Source organism: Phoxinus phoxinus (genome assembly GCF_949152265.1).
Source record: "Phoxinus phoxinus genome assembly, chromosome: 4".
NCBI lineage: Eukaryota > Metazoa > Chordata > Actinopteri > Cypriniformes > Leuciscidae > Phoxinus > Phoxinus phoxinus.
In genome coordinates, this window is record NC_136879.1 from 32,601,975 (window position 1) to 32,624,144 (window position 22,170).

Consider the following 22,170-nt stretch of genomic DNA (forward strand, 5'->3'; position numbering starts at 1 on the left):
TTAAAGCTGTTGAGATAATTGTTAAACTTTTGTCCAGCAATTTGTAGATTCAAATGTCAGGGTGGCACAACCGCAGCAGATATGGCTCTTTTATTATGAATTGACGAGGTAATAACAGTAAACGTGATTATGCATCATCTAACTGATCTTCCTTGTGAAAAGGTTTGCAGATCTCTCTCAAATACTGGTAAAAACTAATTTCAGGTATGAGTAGGTTGGTACATTGTTCGGTGGTACAACGGCAGTATATACATACAACTACTTGGTTGTACCACCTGACATAAAAACTGTCAAAAATTAATGAACGTCAATGATCCTTTGAATATATACATCAATATTGATAAACACCACACACTATCCGAAAGGTTCGTTTATTTTAAGGGAAAGTTTACTATGGAGAGTGCCTAATTTATATCCAAACGAATAGATATTGAACCGAAACAAGATCTTGTGAATCAGAATCGATTGTGGAAATCTGTGCCAATACCCAGTCATATTTACCTAAAATTTTACGTCATTTTCACCAAACGTCTAATGGGGTTTTAAGGGGGAATACACGATGACAGATTTTTTTTATTTTCGGGTTAACTATCGTCAATAAACAGACATGTAGCAGAAATGTTTTTGAGCGGTAAATGTGGACAATCCGAGTCACGTTTTATTCAACCGACAAAACAAATCACAGCATGTATGCGGCTTTATAAAGCTGGTTTAATCCTTTCACCGATCACTGAATCCACCTGCATAGGCTGTGTCTAAAAACCTAGTGACCTGCCAATCCAGACTGCATATTTTGAGTACCATATAGCCTAAACTATTAGTATTTTCGGGGTCTCTTCGAACTTTGTTTCGAACATACAGTATTATTAGAATCACAGGCGCATTCGAAGATGATGCTGAGCCGCTCGCGAGCTTTGAGACACAGCCATTGAAATGGATGGGAGGTCATTCATTGAGCTAGCGCTAAAGCTAACTAGCACTGTCACCTCTGTTACAGCAGAGCCACCGATTATTTAAATGTTAATGTTTAGCTGTAGTGAAACCCCACCTGCAGGTGCTCCTGGAAGCGGATAGGAAGGATCTGAGCCATGGTTTGGGCTTTCTGTTCTCAATCCTCCCGGCCGGACTCCTCGCAAAAATTCTCCCTAGCTTTAGCGAGCGACGACCTCCTCTCCGCTGACACCCTCGATTCAAAACAGATGAAATGCAGGACTGATGGTTATATTAAACAGAGAATGCAACTGTCGTGTTTTCGTCGTGTCAAGCCAATCCGCCAGATGGTTGATGTTTTTTCTCCCCTCTCTGCACGGATGGGACTCGCTCAGACCCGCAATGGCGGCGGAAACAGCTCAGACTGACAATCCGGAAGCAGCAGCGCGGACTTTGCGGCGGAAGGACATTCGCGATTTCAGGGATTTTAATCAAGCGGGCGACGAATGCAGCACTGATTTGGTGTATGTAAGCGGTTGGACATTTAATATGTAATATTTGATTTAAAAGAGCCGGTATGAGTAGTCTAGTAAATGTTAAATAATTCGTTTCATTTTTGCCACATCATTCAGTTCTTCATATTGTATGTACGTCAGTTCCGGCTGCGCTCTAGTGGTAGTGCGTTACTGAACGAATCGTTGGTTTTTAAATGAATCTAAGTGAATGAATCCTTCACTGAATCGTTTTCTGAGTATCGCAGGTATTTAATTATTTAATGCGGGTTGTGACCATTGACTGTAAATAAAAAAAATTAAAAAAGTTGTGACGTGCAAGTAGACCTGATAAACATTTTCTCCGAGTTTGTCGTAGGCTACGTTATTACAAATCAATCACGCACTAAAGTAGGAAACATAACATAAAAGTAGTCTAAACAAACCAAAGAATGTGAACAATAAACGCAAATAACTGCACCTGAATTCAAAATGATGAAAAATATACATTTCCATCATTTATTTAAACATCATATCACAAATGTTTTTGTTACATAAAGCAAACTGTCAAAGTTGAGTATTCTCTGTACACCATTTGCTACAGTCTTGATTTCTTCCGACTGATATATTACCTAAAACATATCTTAGATCAGTGTTTCCTCCATGGTCACATCAACACGCCCCTTTCAATGTCACAAATTGAAACCTAACGATTCGTGTCATTGGGACGAAAAAAAAAATGTTTTTGTGCTTTAAAATCTTTAGTCTGCATTCTGAAGATGTAATAAAATAACACCCAATATCAAAACGTTTTATTTTTTTTAAACCATGTATTTACATAAAAGATTTAAAATATATGTTCATTACACATTGTGACTGAAAAGACATATCAAAATACACAGGACCAGAGTGCTGTGGCAGGATTACGTTCTGAAATCTGAGAATAAAAATTCTTTCATATTTGTATTCAGCGGCTTCAGAATCTGTGGTGAAAATTTGATCCTCTCATGTACCCTTTCTTTGTAGCCGATGCTGTTTTCGCTCCAAGTAGCGAGCTCGAGCATCTGTGATTGAGCTTTCATCATTCCTCTTTTCCAGCTTCTTTGCCGCATCCTCTGTGGCCTCTATTTAAACATACAAAAAAATAATGTAAACAAATATATGACAAGCAAAATGTAGCTCAGCCTTTTCAAACACACCTGCTTGTCTTTTTGCTGCTGCTTCTTTCTTTTCCCATTGGGCCATCTCTTCATCCGTTACTTCTTCCCTTGCGACACTACTCAGCTCATAGACGTCGATTTCATGCAGCTTCGGCAACAGGTCCTTCACCCACTCGTAACGGATGGGGCAAACTGTTCTCACGTACACCCGTGAGGTGACCAACACGTCATGGAAGATGATCCAGTCCAGCTGCAATTCTTGACCAAAGAGCTAAATACAAGAAGTTAAAGTGGTTTGGTTAAAATAATCACTCACAAATGTAAACAAGCTTAGAAACGACACGATTGTGAGTAAATAATGAATTTTTAAATGAGAATTTCATTTTAGGATGAACTTATGGATGGATTTAATTCCTTACACATGATGAAGGGTGAACAACAACGCTGGACCCATGTCCGTCCATGGTGCAGAATGATTTCCCAACAGATCTGAGGAAAACAGAACAGCTTTAATACTGGCTTTAATAAACACATTTTATGTAATAAAATGACAGTGTGGCGCTCACCGCCTGGCTACATTGGTGAAATAACCCAGGCAAAGGCACTGGCGCAGCAGTTCATTCCTACTGCCCTCAAACGTCTCATGTGGAAAGTCTTTCTGCTACATAAACAGTCAAAGAGCAAGTCATAAGAATTCAAATAATGAAAGTAAAAGCAATTACTGTTGTAGAGAAAATCTGATTTACCTGCTTCAGGCGTTGAAGAATCTCGCTCAGCTGTGTCTCAACGCTGAAGGCTGACTTCACCGCTCGCCAATGGATCCAGTGCTCTTTGCACCAGGCGGATGGATGCTCGCTATTAGAAGAACAAAAATAAGAATGAATACCAGCATGTCACATGATTTTCATAAAGAGTTCTGGATTTATTTAGTCATTCGTTCAAACTTCATGGTCTACCTTGCTCTGCACTTCTCAAAGACACAGAGCAGCATGAGGAAATCATTGGAGCTGTCAACAGAAGCTGCTATCTCTTTGTGTCGAATATCGGCTTCTTTTTGTCCTTCTGGTTTACCTAAAAAAAAAAAAGAAGGAAATATTGGAATTATCTAATGTAATAGGCGATATTATATTTAATGGGACAGGACATTTAATTTTACTGTAAAATATTATTAGTATTGGGGGAAAAGTATGAAATACAATATAACTTAAAAAAAATGATATATATATATATATCCTACAATAAATTATAATATTGTGATTCCTAATTTCACTTGTAGCATTTCATTTGTCTTTAGTTTTTCATTTATTTAGACAAATAGTAGAAGATTTTAATATGGGCCATTATATATTAAAATATTATACCTCCTAAACAAAATTAGGAGCCTTTAAAGCTACATTGTGTAGGATTTTCTCCCATCTAGTGGTGAAATTGTATATGACAACCAACTGAATATTACTTTCTAGCCCCTCCCATTCCGAGGGCGTTTTAACGAAAAAAATTACACAGTGTAGCTTTATAAAGTAGGGTAATAAGTGCTCAGTTGACCAGATTATGTGACATGGAGTAACTACTTATAACTCACAATGAAACAGAAATTGCGACATCTTTTTTTCTGTATTGTGACGTACATAAAACTGAAATGGATTGTCGAAAAAAAGAAATGTAGGGCAGGAACTTGGTTCTATGCATTGGTTGTTGATTGGATCTGGGCGTTGCATTCGAAAACAGAAATTAGCTTGCAGTCTATCGTCAGAAAGGGGCAGGGTTTAAGAGGACTAAATGACTGGAGAAGTCCTACATACAGGTGAAACTCGAAAAATTAGAATATCATGCAAAACAGATGATTATGGCTTACAGCTATGAAAACCTTTTCACAATATTCTAATTTTGAATTTGGGGTTTTCATAAGCTGTAAGCCATAATCATCAAAATTATAACAAATAAAGGACTTAAATATCTCACTTTGCATGTAATGAGTCTATATAATATATTATTTTCACCTTTTAAGTTGAATTAATGAAATAAATTATTTTTGTACGATATTCAAATTTTTAGTTTGACCAAAAAGTTTCACCTGTACGTCATCAGAGAGAAGTCTGTCGTTTTCACTGGAAGATTGAGATATAACATTTTGATTAAACACTATATGAGATTAAATCAAAATCTAAAACATGAATTTTAAGAGACAGACATTAATGATAACATACAGGAACCATTACCTGGTCGAATGAAGATGTTCTCTACTGACAGCATGGCGGCCACGGGCAGCATTATGTCCTCACACCCGAGAGCGGCAGCTTTGAGTAGAGCACGAGTAAGATTAGGAGGAAGAGGGAACTCCACCATCAACCTCCCCAGTCTGGTCACGTGACCTCTCCTGTCACAAAAAAAAGCTGATTTTAGCATTGTATTACAGAACTGACACATTGAACAATAAACAGTGTGTGCCTTTATTGACATGTAATGTCAATGTGAATATCAGCCGTACTGGGGTTAGGATGGGCTTCTGGAAAAATGCTGAAGACATATTCTAGACTAGAGTCTCAATGGTTTCTTGCAATGTACTTGTATAACAGGTAATAGTTTGTGGGAGAATATCACTTCACCTGTCAATGGCATCATACTGATACAGCTGCTTCAGAGCGGTCAGGATAAACCGTTCCTCTGGACAGTCAAGGTAAGGAAATCTAAATATACCATAATATACACAAAAAAAAAAGTGTTAATTTCAATTCTAAGAAAACCGATTAAACTATACAAAAATAACAATGCAGCCCGGTGTTACCTAATCACATCATGGACACCGAGACATTTCAGTGTGAGAATGACAGATGTAAGACTGGTCCGTTGAATCTCTGGAATGGTGTAGTCTAGCATGCATTTGTCCCAGAAGTCTTTACTGTAAATCCTGAAGCATTTTCCTGCAGATGTTCGTCCAGCCCTGCCCGCTCTCTGCTGAGCCTCGCTTCTGTGTGGAAACATTATCAGAACAGAATAAAAGTGGAACCAAACAGAACTGTTTTTCATTATTTGGACAAACTAGTCAATACCCCACTATACAGCTTTTTACAAGTAGCATAACCCACACTCACGTAGAAATTAATTAATTAATTGAATTAATTAATTCATAATATAAGCATCAAAAGCTATATTATTCATAGCAAATAGGGCTGCACAATTAATCGAATTTTAATCATGATTACGATTTTGGCTTCCCACGATCAAATTCGCGTGATTATCATTTTGGCCAAAATCGTGCAGCCCTAATAGCAAACATATAATGAAACAATTATTCTGACAATAAAATATAATAAAATGAATAAACAATTAAAAATAATAAATAAATAAATAACTTCATTAAAAAAATCTAAATTGTAGCATTTTATTTCATGACACATACTTTGAAATTGGTACCACTTCCAAAATATCCAATCCAACTCTTGAGTTGTGGTTTAGTTGTTTCACAAATCCACTGTCAACTATATATCTATAACACAACATAACAAAATAATTGTTGTTTAATTGTAAAAAGTGCAATATTTCCTCAAAACACAATCATGCAATTTTTGATTTCTGCTGTTTTATTATTGAGTAACTGATGCTTGTTTAATACTGTGAGATTTGTTTCTACCGGATTCCATCAATTGTGAGTGAAGTTGCAGCAATATTCGTCGCTACCACACACTTTCTCACACCTTTAGGCGCAGGCTGAAATATTTGCCTTTGTTGATCTGTAAAACAAAAAAATATATATATAACAAAACATGTATTGATCAATTTATGATTATACACAAGATTTCACTCTATTTTGGCTTTGAGACCAATCTTAAGACAGGCTAACCTGTTGGCATGGATCCATACAAAGGTAGGATGAGAAGGCCTTCAACAGTTTGGTCATGGACATCGTAACGGTAGTCTAAGATCTCAGCCTTCTCAAAAAGCAAGTCACAGGCTTTCTCGATTTCAAACTGTCCTGTTCAAAACACAAGCACAGAGCTACAAACTAAAGACAAATATTGGTAATATAAAAATAAAGGTATTCTAACCATTGAAAATCTGCAAACCTACTGTAAAACTCTTAAATAAATACTGTACACTGACACTCCCATTAAAAATTTTGAGGAGGGTAAGATTTTTTATGTTTTGAAAGAAGTTTTTTAAGGGCACGATAAACATGGCAAAGTTATTTTTTTTCTTCATTTTGAGGTAAAAAGTAGATAAAATAAATATGTGAGCAGAGGTAAACTGCTCGGGAACATCCCAACGCCTCCCACACTGATGAGAGCGACGTTCAGATGAATATGTTAAACTTAATATGTGCTCTGCGTTTTACTTTCAACAAAATAAACGCGCAACAAAAATGACAGCAGTGAAAGAAATCAGAAGTTAAGAAAGTATCTTATCATAGAGATGTGGATGTTTGCACGATCTCTGCAATTTGGCATTCCAGTAAATTCACTTCACTTCTTACAATAGAATGTTTAAAAGTAAGCAGTTTTATATAGTATTAAACTTTTTCAATTAGAATGACATTTTCTACTATAAAGCCGCTCGCCGGTGCGTTCACGTTTTTGCCAGTCGGAGTGAACTTTTCCGGAAAGTTTGCTTAGGGAAGCGGTTTCCCAAAACAAAACTTCATGATTATGTTTGAAATGACGTCAAACCAGTTCTTTGATTTCGTTTCTGTTATATTTAGGGCGTTATGCTCACCACGGCTGCATTTATTTGATCAAGAATACAGTAAAAACAATATGCTAATATTGTGAAATATTTTTACATTTAACTAAATGTAAAATATATTTTAAAATGTAATTTATTCTTGTGACGCAAAGCTGGATTTTCAGCATCATTACTCCAGTCTGCAGTGTCACATGATCATTCAGAAATCATTCTAATATGCTGATTTTCTGCTCAATAAACATTTCTTATTATTATCCATGTTGAAAACATATGTGCTGCTTAATATTTTTGTGGAAACCGTGTTTTTTTTCAGTATTCTTTGATGAATAGAAAGTTAGGGGGGAAAAAACAGCCTTTATTTGAAATAGAAACCCAAAACATTTGAACAATCTCAAATGAGATTTGCATCTCTGCTGAGCTTACCAGTTAGGAAGACCAAAATATCACCAGCTGCTTCATTTGTGTGCACATCTAAAGCCACCTTTACCACCTATGGATCACAAACAGAACACATTTACAGTGTGAAGATTCTAGTGTTTCAAACATAACGTTTCCCTGCAACCACACTATTTGTAATAAAGTTTGTAATACTGTATATGGTCACAACACACCTCTTTGACATAGAGAGAACTATCTTTGTCTTTTGGACCAATCAGATTACAGAATTTCTCCTTCACCGGATATGTACGCCCAGGAATCGTGAATACGGGACAGTGTCCGTAAAAAGAGCTGAGCTTTTCCGTTTCTAATGTTGCTGACATCACCACCACTTTGAGAGGTGTTTTGCGGCCATGGGACCCTTTTGACAGGGTCTTCTTGAGTAACCCAAGCAAAACATCCTGAAAAACAAACAATTTTGTTAAAGATTTAGTGAAATATCTTCTGAATTTTATGAAGCTGCAACTTGCAATAAAACCAAAGTACCACAGTATTACCTAGGTTTCTTTGTATATATTGTATTATGGTAATACCTAGTATTATTTTAAGTACATTGGAGTACCATAATATTACAATCTGACACAATCAATGTACCATGGATGGTACCAATCCAGTGCTTTTTTGTAAGTGGAAATAAAAAAGACCACTATACAAAACTAATTTCACAAGTAAAAGCACAAATTGCACATATAAAGTCCACATACTGTATTCAGACTCCTCTCATGGGCTTCATCCAGGATCACAATGCTGTAGTGTGTTAAACTGGGGTCTGCAAGAATCTCCCTCAGCATACAGCCATCTGTCATGTATTTAACCACAGTGTCCTGATAGAAAAATAGATTAAAAAAAAAAAACTCATTACAAATGACAATAATGAATTACACATACCTTGTTGGTAGAGGCTATTTTCACAAACCAAGACTATGTACTCTAACAAATACAAATACTATTTGATCAAAAATGTGTGGGTTTTTTTTATATTATAAGAAAATATTACACAATTACAATTTATAAGAATGTAATTTATTCCTGTGATGTAAAGCTGAATTTTCATCATCATTACTCCAGTCTGCAGTGTCACATGATCCTTCAGAAATCATTCTAAGTTGCTGGTTTGCTACTCAAGAAACATTTCTTCTTATTATCAATGTTGAAAAAAGTTGTGCACTTGTGCTGCTTAATATTTGTGTGGAAACCGTGATACATTTTTTTTTTCTATTTTAGGAATAGAAAGTTCAAAAGAAGCATTTATTTGAAACAGAAATCTTTAGTGACATTATAAATATTTTTACAATTATTTTTGATCAATTTAGTGCATCCTTGCTGAATAAAAAATATATCTCTTCCACCAACAAAAAATCTTACTGACCCCAAACATTTGACCGGTAGTTTATATTGAGATTTCTGCATAGTGTTAACCAGTGATACTGATAACGCATAGTGGTGGTAACAGTGATAATATGTGTTTGTTATCTCCTACCTGTGTTGAGCAGTCATCAAAGCGCACTTGGTATCCCACCTCCTCACCCAGCCTGACCCCCAATTCATGAGACACCCTCTGTGCTACAGTGATGGCTGCAACCCTCCTGGGCTGAGTCACACCGATCCTGCCCTTCCTGCAAAGACCTGAACAGAAACAGAGGCATCCTGAAGAGGAACGATAGATCCAATACACAGTAAATGAACGAACATGCACGTCCATTCCGGTTCATTAGCTGTCATCATGAACATACCTGCTTTGTACAAATACTGAGGGAGTTGAGTTGTTTTTCCACTGCCAGTTTCTCCCGTTACGATCAGGAAGGCATTTTCCTTCACAGCCTGAATGAGTTTGTCTTTTTGCTGATAAATAGGCAGCTTTTTTGATTCATGATGCTCCGTTTCACTGCTCTTCTCTGCTTTTGACATGTCTATCCGTTCACGTGCTATTTATCCAACGAAATATTATTTCAGCTCTTGAAACGATTTTTAAAAGCTCAGAAGAATATTAATAAGTCGTATTGATGGCGCAGAAGACCTTATTTCATCTTGTTTACAAGTTGTTAGTTGAGCGTTTGAACGGTTTGAACTCATATCTGTTCTTACTCACAGCTAATGAAAACGCACTAGCGCCACCTGCTGCACAGGATGATGACTTCAGGCCGCTCTGTCCACTGAAGTTCTTCAGTGGTGTGTCCACGACGAATCGTCGACTGTGTATGCATAGTTATACTTCAGTATCTATGGAGTGCATTTATATGATGTATGTGCAAAACAAATAGAATAAAATATAAAATAAATACAAATAAAATAGATAAGAATACTAAAGCACCTCACAACCATATGGTACTCTAGCCTATCCTATACTGAATGCTAGATGTATTTTGTTTGCAACACGTTGTGAAATTTGATTGATGATTTGAAAAGACTAAGAGAGGTATTTTTATGACTGGTTATGTTCAGAAAACGAATGACCTCAGTTAAGATATCCAACAGTGTATCTATTAGCCCAACAGGAAACGGATATTAGGCTACAACTCCTTAAAATGTGAAGATCACCTGGCTTTTTAATGACAAACAATTATCATCAATATGTTTTCTGAACAACTGATACTAAAATGCACCAACTGCTATCTGTAATATGCAAAACAGGGGGGCAGGATAATATTTGAAGCATTAGTTTTTCATCATGTCACAACATTTTCTCTTTTAAATGAACGATTTCCATTAATAAATGTTAAACATCAACATTTATTGAGATATTGAATTGTTTGCACAATTAAAATGAACAATTAAACAGACTGAAACGTGGATTCTGTGGAACTGGATTCTGTCATCTGACTTCTAATCGTTGCAGTCTGCATATATTGGATTTTTAAACTGAAAATCTGCCAGAGAAAATCAAGAAAATTACAATTAAGATACTTTGGCTTAAAAAACTTGTTTCATTCAAGTGACATTTTAAACCGAACAATGAACAATTACGTTTTTGTTTTCTTTTCCGTTTGTTGCCAGCATTGCCTGGAATGGAGAGCTCTGCCTGGTTGACTGAAATATTTCAAAGAGATATTTGGTTTATTTCCATTTTTAGCACATATACAGCTAATCTGTTTTTCCAAACACAAACATTGTCTTACCATAGTATGGTTTTGCATCTGAAGGATGACTTGCAGGTGGATCAGGAACGGCTCTAAAAGCTGATTATTATTTTTTTCCAAAATTAGATTTGTATCATTTTATCTTAGATTTATCAAGTAATAATAAATAAATCAACAAGTCACCTCTCTGAGGATGTTGCCCCTGCTGCACAACAGGACTTCGATTTGGAGCAGGTACATCATTTTCTTGACATGAAAAAAAAAAACATTTATTACATTTTACCCAAAATCATAATGAAAAAATAATTCATTTGAAACAAACTTGACAATGAAGGCTAATGTAGAATCTTACAGTTTGCACAAGTTTGTCACTATAGGGAATGGTGAAAAGAAGAGAAACGCATACCATAAACAGTTGTGAAACCCCGTCTCAGACCTTCAGAAATAGTAATAAGACAAACATGTTTATTATTGTATCTATATTATATTTCTGTCCCCAGAAAGTTTTAAAACCCTGGTCTAGACAAACGAACATCGAGCCAAGTGGCAAACAAATGAAGCTACCCTGCAACTGGTTTCTGTATTTTGAACTTTTACAGATACTGTAAAATATGTATACAGTATGTTACTGTAAACAGCAAAGGATTATGGGAAAATATACTGAAGTCACTACTGTAATTCTTCTCTACTGTAAATCCATTTACAGTAGTGAACTTGCCCACGAAAAACTGACCAATGGCAAGAGAGATTTCTTTTCAATGTAGACCTTTTCTCATACATTTGAATTGAATTGAATATAATGCAATGCCATTGATGGATTTTTAAGTGTAGTAAATCTTGTGCGTTTCAAAACCACTGGCATGTAAGTAAAGCATTTAAGTGATGTTTCTTACCCCTGTTGTTTCTCTGTTCACTTCTTTCTGTATTCTGTGTTTCCTCAGGGGGGTTATTACCTATGAGTCAAATGGTTTTCATAAAGGTCAACAAACTCCACATCAGAATGTCACTCACACATGTCTCTGCTCACCTTCACTCTGAACTCCATTACCAGGATTAGATTTGGATGATCTATGTTTAGCTGTCCAAAAGATGAGAATATTTTTAAACAGAGCTGATATTGTAACATTAGTTTGTGTAATACAAGAATTATACTTTTTTTAAGGAAACATTGCTCACCACAATATTTTGAAAACAGACTTAATCCAATAAAAAGGAGAATAAACAATCCAGCTCCACCAGCGAAGTAGAACCAGGGATTTAACTCATCCGGTCCTATATGGACAATTACAGAGGATTTCAGAAAAATGCAAACAGTATGAAATTTATGAAACACAAAATAAAAGGGATTAACAAATCAAAGCATTGTTGTGGCCGATAATTATTACTTGTAAAAATGCGAACACTGTAAAAAAAAATTAATAATTTGATACAATGCGCTTATTGTGTACATACATGTCTTTACATTACACTTAAATAGCTGCATGTAATTACAGCTGCAATTAATTTCTATAATTGCATAATTACACTGTTGATCCTTCCTTTACCCCTTAACCCACACTTAAACCTGCCCCCAAACCTGTCCCTAACATTATCCGTATCCCACCTCAATAGTATGAACACAATAAGTACATAACAATGTTAGTAGTAAAATAAAGATATATAAAGTGTGACCAAAAACTGTCTGTCATTTTTCCCCCAAAAAAGACTGTAAAAAAGGATAAAGTAAAAACCTGTTTAACATCAATGTTTTTTGCAAGTAAAAACGATATTACTAGAATTATGGTGAAAAACAGTAAAAGGACAGAGGTGCCTGCATGACATATATTTTATGTAAATATTTGTTGTCCTTATCAGTGATGTACATTGTGTTTTTCAGTTATTTAGTTCATATTTATTGCAATATTTTAGCATTAAGTGGGTTGCCCTGCAGGTGTTTTGTCTTGGCCATGTTTTATGAACAAGCCACTTGCAATTGATTCATCATGGATGTGGCTTTATGTTGTACCAGTTATGGTAGTCATCACTTAATTTGAATGTAAAAAAAATATGTTTCAAGTAGATTGGTAAATTAAAATTATAACACTTAATGAAAGACACAGGCACAATATACAGGCACCAATACGCCAGTAATACCTGAAATATTGTCACCAGTTTTAGTGATTTTCTGGCAACATGCCTTTCTTCCCCCATAATGTTTGTTTGTTTGTTTTTACAGAGTTGCATCTTTAAACACATATGATAACTTTTCTACATTGAGATACTTGTGACAACTTCCCCCAGTCACAATAAGCTCCATTCTTACATATTTCCAAGGACTGAACTTACTCTCAACTGGAGGCTCTAATTCTATGATTTCCACTCTCCAGCGTTCACTGCTCCGCTCACAAAAGTACGGGCCGATGTCTGAAGGCTCCAGATCATGGATGAGGATGGAGAAGTTTCCTTCTTTGAACAGAAGGGGAAAAACACTCACTCGTCCTTCTGTTCTATCAAAGTAGACGCTGCCGTTACTCATGATCCTTAGAAGAGTAGCTCCACTGGATTTGTGGGTCCATTCCACAGTGTCCGTTTCATTGTCAAGGCTTATATTAAAGTGACATGGGAGAAAGACTTCAGATTTCAGAGAGGCGCTGATGGTGACCTCTGTCCATCCTGTGTTCCAGCGGTCCAGAGCTAAAAAGAGGGGCAGCGAAATATAACTGATTCAGTATCATGTCACACAGTCACACATTTTCATCTCTTAAGAGTTGATTGCTATCAAAAATTGTTCTAAAGAATGTTTCTAAAGACATTCAACACATCAATTTAAAATTAAAATAAATGAATAAAGATTTTAATTATTTAAAAACATACATGTAAAAATATCAGAATAATGAGACGTTTATTATATTAATCCTTTGTACCATTATTGATAATTATGATACTTTTTGCCCATAATATTATGCTACATCATATTCAATAATAAATACTGGTATTTTGAACCTACCATGTGAAGACAAAGCACCAAAAAATATCCAAAGATGTGAAATGTACATGATGCATGTCATTCAAGATGTCAAAGTTTGCAATACCAAGTCAGAGATGGAGAAAAAGTAGGCTGATGTCCTTCACATGTTATTTCCTGTAAGTTCACACACACAGCCTCTTTTCATGTGGCGGTTTGGAGCTGCAAATTCACAGCCCAAGTTACTTGACATTTAGACTGGCATATAATGTTTTTTTTTTACCTGTCAGATTAGTGATGTAACTAAGACCAAACAGTGAAAAATGTGTTTTGTAACAGATTTGATAACATTAAAGGCTGAGGGTAGATACATTTTCTTTTTGCATTATTGTGTTTTGAGGCTGCAAACGCCAGGCTACTTGCCTGGTTTCCATTTCTACTACCACATCCTGTAGCAAAGTCAAAGTAAGATCAACTTCTTAGTTGGATGGATGCCCTGTTGCAAAACTAATGAGTACGGTATGATGATTCTTGCTCAACTCATTCACAAATCCTTTAATCACTGACATCACTGATGTCATAGGTTACAGTTTATACTTACCTTACGACAGAAATGACATCTTGTTGGATAACTGCTATGCAATCTCAGACTTAATTTGCATAAAGGTATTGCAAATTATTTAATTTAGACCTATCATATCCTTATAAACAAAAATAATTCCTTGATTTTAAACAATCTCGTTTGCGGTCACATCCAAGTTAACAAAGTAAACATAGTTGTTTTACTAAAATGAAGATTGTGCCCCAGCCACAACAGGTGTTTGTATGCATGTATTGCCTGTTGCATAAGCTAGTCTAGTTTATTTTAAGATCCGCTTGCAACAACCGCGACATGAGCATGTGAAAGTGTTTCCTCTTAATGACCTTAAAAATAACACTGAAGGTCTAAATCATCATTTTAGTTTTTTTCCTTGTTCCTTTTCTTCATAGTATGCTTCACTATATTACAAGTTCATCTAAAGTTTTATAGCATCCAAGTTTTATAGCAAGCTGTTTTAACATTTAATCCTTAAAATGTATTAGTATGTTTTCATGAAACTTACTTTTTAGCTATATCCATTCCATTAGGTACAGTAGTACTTATTGAAATTAAATGAACTAATTTAATAATTGATAATCTTTACAACAGAACTGAATCAACACTGAGCTGACTTCAGCTGAACAATTACACTATTTTCTTTTAGAGCTGCTGTACATCTGAAATGAACTGTTTGCATCATTGAATCATTATCACTTGTGTGATGCTTTGAAAATCTGTATTGTGCGCTAAATAAATGAAGGTGACTTGACTTTAGTGTATGCTACCATTTTAAAGATACCAGTACTTACTTATTAGATAGCCTACTGCTTATTAGATACTAGTAAATACTTTAATAGTGACTAATATTTATTTATGCATTACTAGAAAAAATAGAACTATAGGCAACTTATTTTTAGGTAAGCCAACTAGTAACTTTTCAGACCAAATATATCCTCCTGACTATCCTGAGATATACTTAATAGGCACTACTTTTTAAACTGACATTTCTACTCAAATAATTTGTTTAATATGAACCAACAACAAATAAGAGAGAGAGATGAGACAGGAAATGGAATAAGAAGAGGGAAGAAATAAGGTAACATTATCAGATGTTGCTGAATAAAGCCAGTAAAGCTAAAAAAATGTGTAGTTTGAACCTTCTTGTTTAGATAGGCAGTAGCCTAATTAGCGTCACCTACTGGACAGAATAGTCAAGCTGTTTGACTCAAGCTATAACCATGTGACACCTCAGGCTGTTTCTCTCTCAGCATGTTTTCTTTTTAGCGATATCCTAATCTAAATTCCTTGTTTTTGTACCTAATGAACTAATAGAGATAATGAATGTCGACTTACATGCTTCTGTCTGTCAGTCAGTAGTGCTAGTAGCCTACCAGCGCGCGTCAGAACACTTCAGGTAAAGTGGAATGAAACGAGATTTTGGCCGAAGATATTAACATAAACCGTTACTTTAATATATGTGATACAACGTTTGAAAAGGATAAACTGCGTTTACATAATCTTATTCCTAAATGACAACGATTCGGCTATGTCTAAACCTTTTTACGATCACAGAGGAACATTCAAATCTGCGTTGGCGCTGATCCAGAGAGAGCAGTTATAATTTATGATAGCGCTTCATCACACAAACAATATTTTCAACCACATATAATTATTTCTGTCTTCAAATGATCACAGAAGTACTGGGATATTTTTTTTAGTTCGGATATAGACCCTGATGTCTACGTTGACGACCACAATGTCGACAAGTTACGGTTTTAAAAAACAAATTTGTCATTGAATAGTTCATCAGGAGATTCAAAAACGCTGATTCATCCAGTAATGAAACAAGTGAACTTGAAGTCTTTATGAGTGATTAATTGTAGCCTACCATTAATTTAAACAGATTTAAATAAGTCATTCAAATTATTATTTTTTAAATAGATTGCAGCAATTAACATTTTTTCAGAACCTTCTAGAATTAAATGTTTTTTTTTATTTAGTTGTCTATTCAGAAGAATCGTGGGAGAATCGTGATTCTCAATTTCAGTAACCTCAGTCATGTGATGAAGCAGTGGAGAAGAGAAAGAGGTGGAGATCAACTCATTACTCTTTAAAAAGTAGAATCAGCAGTTGAAATTATTTGAGAGAATTCTTATCTTAGAATATAACTACATGTTTGTAACATAGCCTATTATACATGTCTCTATGGTAACATTGTCAAAACGTTTTATAAAATAAGCATCACATTTCAACTCTTTAAATCATTGTTTATGAAAATTGATGAATCAATATTATATATAGGCTACAATAAATGTGACTAATGTTTTTAAAATGATTGTTTGACCTGTTAAATTCTGCAATGCACCACATATGCAAAAAAAAATGTTTGGAGGAAACATGAAATATGTTTAATGTAATTATAGTTTATATAATATTTTATATTTAAATACACCTGAAAGGTCAAATAATAATAATAAGAAGAAGAAATCTCCCCAACTAGAGTCCCCCAGTGAATCTCAGCCATTTCCAGCCCTGCTTATATTAAACGTAAATTTAGCTTACTGTCATTCTTCACTAGAGTGAAGCGCATGCACAACTTAGGAAAATATGACAAAAACAGTCTTTAATCCAATGATCTCCACCAAGAATACTCAAAAGAACTAGCAACAACTTAAAACTCAGATGACACAGAACAATAAACAGAGGAAACAATAAGGATTTAAATACACAAGGAATAATGAGGGGAGACCAACAGGTGAATGTAATTAACTAAGGGAACTAACTAGAGATTAATCAAGACTAAACTGAACTGAAAACACAATAGACAAACATATTGGAACAAAAAGGCAACAAAACTAAAACCTAACACCTCACCATACACATTTTTTTTTCACAGCTTCCCCCGACTCTAGATTTTAAAATAACCTTTAGCCTAAATATCATACACCCGAACAGTGTTCTTGTTTGTTTGCATTTAAATTATTTGTGCACTGCACTTGCACAAAGGAAACGTTCATTTGCACATCAATTTATATATGTGGTTTACAAATTTATTCAGTTTCTAAGCAACCTTTTTAAAAAGTAGAAATCAATAAATAGAAAAACATTTCTAAACAGATGACAGGGATATCCTGTTTTTATTTCCCACTGTTGTCAGCATTCCTTCATTTTCAGTTTTATGCCTGGTTGAGGTTATTCTCTGCCTTACGATAGAAACAGTTTTCCGAACATACATTATATATTTCCATATACTGTTGTTATGGGAGAATCCTTTGGATCTGGAGTTCTGAATGCTGATAAAAAAGATTATAATAATACATTTTAGCCTGCTTAATTAGCATAATTGAGCTCAATAGTGTGGTGCAGGTATGACGTCACGTTGTAGGCCAACCGGCAGTTAGCATCACACTGGTTCCCTCGACAAAAACCCAATAGGATTTTCACATAGGCTTTTGGATTATAACTTTTTTAAAGACTAAATGCAGTCGCCAAGTAAAAAGCTATAGGCTATAAACTAACGACACCACGGTCCCACAAATTCAAAGTCACCATCACAAAGCTTCCGACAACTCTTTCCGTTTTTATCTAAAAACACTTTCCCGGAACGTTTGAGTTAGAATAGTTTGTAAGAGCAAGAGTAGTTTGACTGAGCTTAACTTTTCGGCGTGATGACGTTTAATCTCCTTGACAGCCTCTGTAGTCCCATTTAGCCACTTTTTACCGCCTTTTTCAAGACACGTACCAGCTTAAAAAAAATCACTTGTGGGGTAATACGGATGTATTTTATGTCGTAGAATAAAACGTGAAAGTGTCTTGAGCTTGTGTTCACCACAGACCTTATTTCAGCCATTTAACCAAAACCCCCATTAAAAAAAAACACTTTGACTTCGGAAAATGGAAGTTGGAACCAGAAGTGCTAAAATGCTAACTGCTAATGCGTTTTGGCCTACAAAGTGATGTCATACCTGCACCACTCTATTATAGCCCGTCAATAATCTTTTTTTGATTTGAAGAATCATGTTCTTGAAAAACAAAAGGGTATGACATCATAATATATACAACATTAATATAGGCTATCAACAGGAATTTCACATTGTATTATCAGCTTTTTTTCAAACCACATTAGCAGCAATTGAAAACGTACTTGGAAACTGTAATTAAATGTAAATTAAATATGCATTTGTTTTGTAATCTTTTATCATATTTTGTATAAACATACTGTATCAACTGGCATAAGTGCCATTAATAAATCTATCAATCCGTTCTTTAGAAAAACAAACAAACCAAGATCTTAAAATCTCATTCAAATCATTTTTACTGAACTTACCTTCATCGTGTTCTTCATTAATAGTAGAGCAAGATTTGGATGATCTCATACATTTCATACAACGGTTATTTAAGCCTGAAAATTGTTTTACAAACAAATAAATTGGAGTTAGTTTATCAATTATCTAAGTAAATACTGGTTCATTGAATACTTTGGATAATAAATTATAAATATAAGGCTCACCAGTTAGATTAAATACAATAAAAAGAAGAATGAAAAGTCCAGCTCCAGCAAAAAAAAATAACCAGGAGTTATGATAAGAGTTCAACTCCAAAGTTTCTGTGCCACAAATAGAAATGTTGTGTTATATAATTGTAAAATGATCGATTTCATAATAATTATCTTTAATAAATTGTTATCTTTACACCATTTTGTGATTCCTCCTCTAAATTCATTTGAAAGAGTTTCCCATGCAGGGACTGAACTTACTCTCAACTGGAGGCTCTGATTCTATGATTTCCACTCTCCAGCGTTCACTGCTCCGCTCACAAAAGTACGGGCCGATGTCTGAAGGCTCCAGATCATGGATGAGGATGGAGAAGTTTCCTCCTTTGAACAGAAGGGGAAAAACACTCACTCGTCCTTCTGTTCTATCAAAGTAGACACTGCCGTTACTCATGATCCTTAGAAGAGTAGCTCCACTGGATTTGTGGGTCCATTCCACAGTGTCCGTTTTATCGTCAAGGCTTATATTAAAGTGACATGGGAGAAAGACTTCAGATTTCAGAGAGGCGCTGATGGTGACCTCTGTCCATCCTGTGTTCCAGCGGTCCAGACCTGAACAGTGGAAGAGCATCAATCTGTGACTGATCAACCTTTTCATCTCTCACAGGTAAAAGATATGGAGATTTAAGAAATAGTTGTATCTATAACTTACCGTTTGAAGACACCAGAGCAGTAAAAAATATCCAAAGTTGTAAAATGTATGCCATATTTGTCAAGAAAGATGTCTTTGGAAGTCACCAAGCACTAATGGAAGCTTCATTCAAAGAACCTGTTAAGTTTATTAGTCACTTGATATTTCCGGTATAAGCACACACACACACATAATACCTTGCACGCTATATGTGACAAAGGTGTGATTTCTCAGCCCAGCTCTATAACTGCAAAATAAGTATGTTTATTTGTTATTATTGGTATAACCATTTTTTCTGGTTGTAAAACAATTGAGTACAGCACAAAATTATTGATTACTACAGAGCTCCATGAAAAAAAAGTAGATTACTATTATCATTTTCCATTCCACTTACACTGCTGCTTAGTATGGAGCTGCCTTTATAATTACCTACATTGCTAAATGGAAATAACTAGTGGTGGCCAATCCGCTCTACATGGTGTGTACACATATAAACATTCACACAGTAGCCTACACGTGGTCATGTGATATGGCCTTTTATGGAGCTCTCACGTCTGGCTATGTTTAGGCTTACATGATTATTGAATGTCACTGTCACAGCCTCACAGTTTTAAAACGGTGTTGAATAATACACATAATAATACGGTATGTGCATTATTATGCCAATGCCGAGAACCAATGAGTGCCCTGATATGTGGGAGCAGAATAGATGAAATACCACAAATACGATGTCATGAAAAGGTGCATTTTTGACCTATACGAAACGTCTCGGTTACGGATGTAACCCTCGTTCCCTGAGTAGGGAACGGAGACGTTACGTCGAAATGACGACGAATGGGGTTCGCTTAGAAGCCTATCATCTTCGAACAGTAATAAAACGAGCCAATGGCAAGCAAATGCCATGGGTCTGCTGAATTTGCATAGCATAACTCCGCCCCACCCTGTGGGTATAAAGGAAGTGAGCTGGCAACATGCAGATATGTTTCTTCGCTGAAGGAGCCAAGGCTGAACTCGGCTGTTCCAGCGGTACAGCGGAAGTGGCAGGAAGACGTAACGTCTCCGTTCCCTACTCAGGGAACGAGGGTTACATCCGTAACCGAGACGTTCCCTTTCGTTGTCACTTCGAGTTACGTCGAAATGACGACGAATGGGGTTACCAGTCCAATCACGCCACCTCGGCTGTCTTCCAGTGCCCTGCGTAAGTCTGAGCTCCCTGTCGTGACTAGCACGGACGAAGGACTCCTACTTAACACAGGAATACCAAGGTACACTGGGAGCATATCTCAGTGGAATATGCAATCAGTGCCCGCCCGAAGGGGGGACTTAAGAATAACATATGACCCGGAGGGGGGTGCATACGGAAAACACTGGGGTGTCCAGCCCGTAGGGTGGAGTATTTCAACCCCAGGGGTGGCAGACTGGCTTGCCAAGGGAAAGACACATGCTCGAGAGAGGCTTACAGTGGAATACACACGTGGGGGTCGCCCAGAGGGGGAACCATGCACATGGTGGCACCTAGCCAATGCGAAAGCTGCCGGAGGCATAACTCTGGCGTTGACGTCAACAGCGCTGGAGGAACTCAGGGCTTATCAGGCTCACCTGAGGAAATATCGCACGTATCCAGTCCGTGGAGTGGAATGGCGAGCAAGCGAAGACACCTGAGCGGGTCCTAGCACCGGCTGGTTGAAGCGAGTACACGGGAGGACACTGGCTCCACTCGGAGATTATAGCTATAATCTGGCGAATGTGTAGGGTGTCGCCCAGCCTGCAGCTCTGCAGATGTCTGTTAGCGAGGCGCCATGCGCTAGAGCCCAAGAGGAGGCCACACTCCGGGTGGAGTGGGCCGTCACACCAAGGGGGCACGGTCGACCTTGCTGCTGTTGTAAGCCAAAGCAATGGCGTCCACTATCCAGTGAGACAACCTTTGCTTGGAGAGAGCCTTTCCCTTCAGCTTCCCACCATAACAGACAAAGAGCTGGTCTGAGGTCCTGAAACACTGCGTTCTGTCTAAGTAAGCACGGAGTGCGCGTACTGGACAGAGCAATGCCAAGGCTGGGTCTGCCTCCTCCAGGGGCAGCGCTTGCAGGTTCACCACCTGGTCCCGGAAGGAAGTGGTGGGAACCTTGGGCACATATCCAGGCCGGGGTCTCAGGATCACGTGAGAAAAGGCCGGCCCGAATTCCAGGCACGCTTCGTCTACAGAAAATGCGTGCAGGTCCCCTACCCTCTTTATGGAGGCCAAAGCAACCAGGAGCCCTGTCTTAACTGACAGGAACTTAAGCTCCACTGATTGCAGAGGCTCAAAGGGAGCACTCTGCAGGGCATTTAGTACCACTGAGAGGTCCCAAGAGGGAACGAGAGGAGGGCGAGGAGGCTGTGTTCTCCTCGCTCCTCTCAGGAACCTGATGACCAGGTCGTGCTTTCCCACGGACTTACCATCAACTGCATCGTGATGTGCGGCGATAGCGGCAACATATATTTTCAGGTTGGAGGGAGACAGCCTTCGCTCCAACCCATCCTGCAGGAAGGAAAGCACGACACTGATCGGGCATGATCTGGGGTCTTCTGAGTGAGAAGAGCACCAAGACGAAGAGGTTCCACTTCAACGCGTAGGCATGTCTAGTGGACGACGCTCTAGCGGAAGTGATGGTAGCCACCACCGCTGGTGGTAGGGTACTCAAACCTGC

At 37.0% G+C, this 22,170-nt stretch overlaps 3 protein-coding genes across 6 annotated transcripts in view; all 3 read right to left on the reverse strand.

Moving 5' to 3' along the window:
- cltcb (clathrin, heavy chain b (Hc)) overlaps positions 1-1,594 on the reverse strand; it is a 28,739-nt gene extending 27,145 nt beyond the window's left edge. Inside the window, exon 1 of one of the 2 annotated variants that reach the window (XM_079609362.1) lies at positions 1,049-1,594. In XM_079609362.1, coding sequence (XP_079465488.1) covers positions 1,049-1,090 — 42 coding nt within the window. In that variant the 5' untranslated portion in view covers positions 1,091-1,594. The remainder of the gene's footprint in view (positions 1-1,048) is intronic. The other variant, XM_079609361.1, reaches the window with a different exon arrangement.
- A 206-nt stretch (positions 1,595-1,800) lies between these two features.
- Positions 1,801-9,878, reverse strand: dhx40 (DEAH (Asp-Glu-Ala-His) box polypeptide 40). Its single transcript, XM_079609368.1, has 17 exons — positions 9,433-9,878; positions 9,180-9,325; positions 8,404-8,523; positions 7,873-8,100; positions 7,685-7,751; positions 6,423-6,554; positions 6,213-6,312; positions 5,982-6,068; positions 5,367-5,549; positions 5,188-5,268; positions 4,801-4,958; positions 3,538-3,652; positions 3,328-3,436; positions 3,148-3,242; positions 3,001-3,070; positions 2,621-2,852; positions 1,801-2,545 (listed from the first exon to the last, which is right to left on the reverse strand). Exons 1-17 carry the CDS (start codon positions 9,605-9,607, stop codon positions 2,427-2,429), a joined length of 2,217 nt encoding a protein of 738 aa, XP_079465494.1. The 5' UTR covers positions 9,608-9,878; the 3' UTR covers positions 1,801-2,426.
- Positions 9,879-10,207: 329 nt separating this feature from the next.
- Positions 10,208-19,647, reverse strand: LOC306996645 (uncharacterized protein). 3 transcript variants are annotated; one of them, XM_079609371.1, is made up of 11 exons: positions 15,654-15,790; positions 13,763-13,942; positions 13,102-13,449; positions 11,953-12,048; positions 11,804-11,854; positions 11,670-11,729; positions 11,183-11,212; positions 10,960-11,022; positions 10,816-10,875; positions 10,664-10,726; positions 10,415-10,566 (listed from the first exon to the last, which is right to left on the reverse strand). In XM_079609371.1, the coding sequence occupies exons 2-11, from the start codon at positions 13,821-13,823 to the stop codon at positions 10,523-10,525; spliced, it is 876 nt and encodes a 291-aa protein (XP_079465497.1). In that variant the 5' UTR covers positions 13,824-13,942; positions 15,654-15,790; the 3' UTR covers positions 10,415-10,522. The 3 variants fall into 3 exon arrangements, with proteins under 3 accessions (XP_079465499.1, XP_079465498.1, XP_079465497.1); XM_079609373.1 differs by lacking the exon at positions 13,763-13,942 and having other exon boundaries at positions 10,208-10,566; positions 15,654-16,141; XM_079609372.1 differs by lacking the exons at positions 13,102-13,449; positions 13,763-13,942; positions 15,654-15,790 and adding exons at positions 19,057-19,404; positions 19,505-19,647 and having other exon boundaries at positions 10,405-10,566.
- Between the last annotated feature and the right edge of the window lie 2,523 nt (positions 19,648-22,170).

What these genes read in the sequence shown, in the direction of transcription:
- dhx40 (XM_079609368.1), bottom strand. Translation starts at nt 9,607, where the DNA reads ATGTCAAAAGCAGAGAAGAGCAGTGAAACGGAGCATCATGAATCAAAA. An exon ending in ATGAGAGGAGTCTGAATACA is followed by an intron (nt 8,101 to 8,403) that starts GTATGTGGACTT and finishes TTTGTTTTTCAG; the next exon opens with GATGTTTTGCTTGGGTTACT. An exon ending in TTTGAGAAGTGCAGAGCAAG is followed by an intron (nt 3,437 to 3,537) that starts GTAGACCATGAA and finishes TTCTTCTAATAG; the next exon opens with CGAGCATCCATCCGCCTGGT.
- LOC306996645 (XM_079609371.1), bottom strand. Translation starts at nt 13,823, where the DNA reads ATGACATGCATCATGTACATTTCACATCTTTGGATATTTTTTGGTGCT. An exon ending in TGGTGCTTTGTCTTCACATG is followed by an intron (nt 13,450 to 13,762) that starts GTAGGTTCAAAA and finishes CCCTCTTTTTAG; the next exon opens with CTCTGGACCGCTGGAACACA. An exon ending in GGGTTTCACAACTGTTTATG is followed by an intron (nt 11,023 to 11,182) that starts GTATGCGTTTCT and finishes TTTCATGTCAAG; the next exon opens with AAAATGATGTACCTGCTCCA.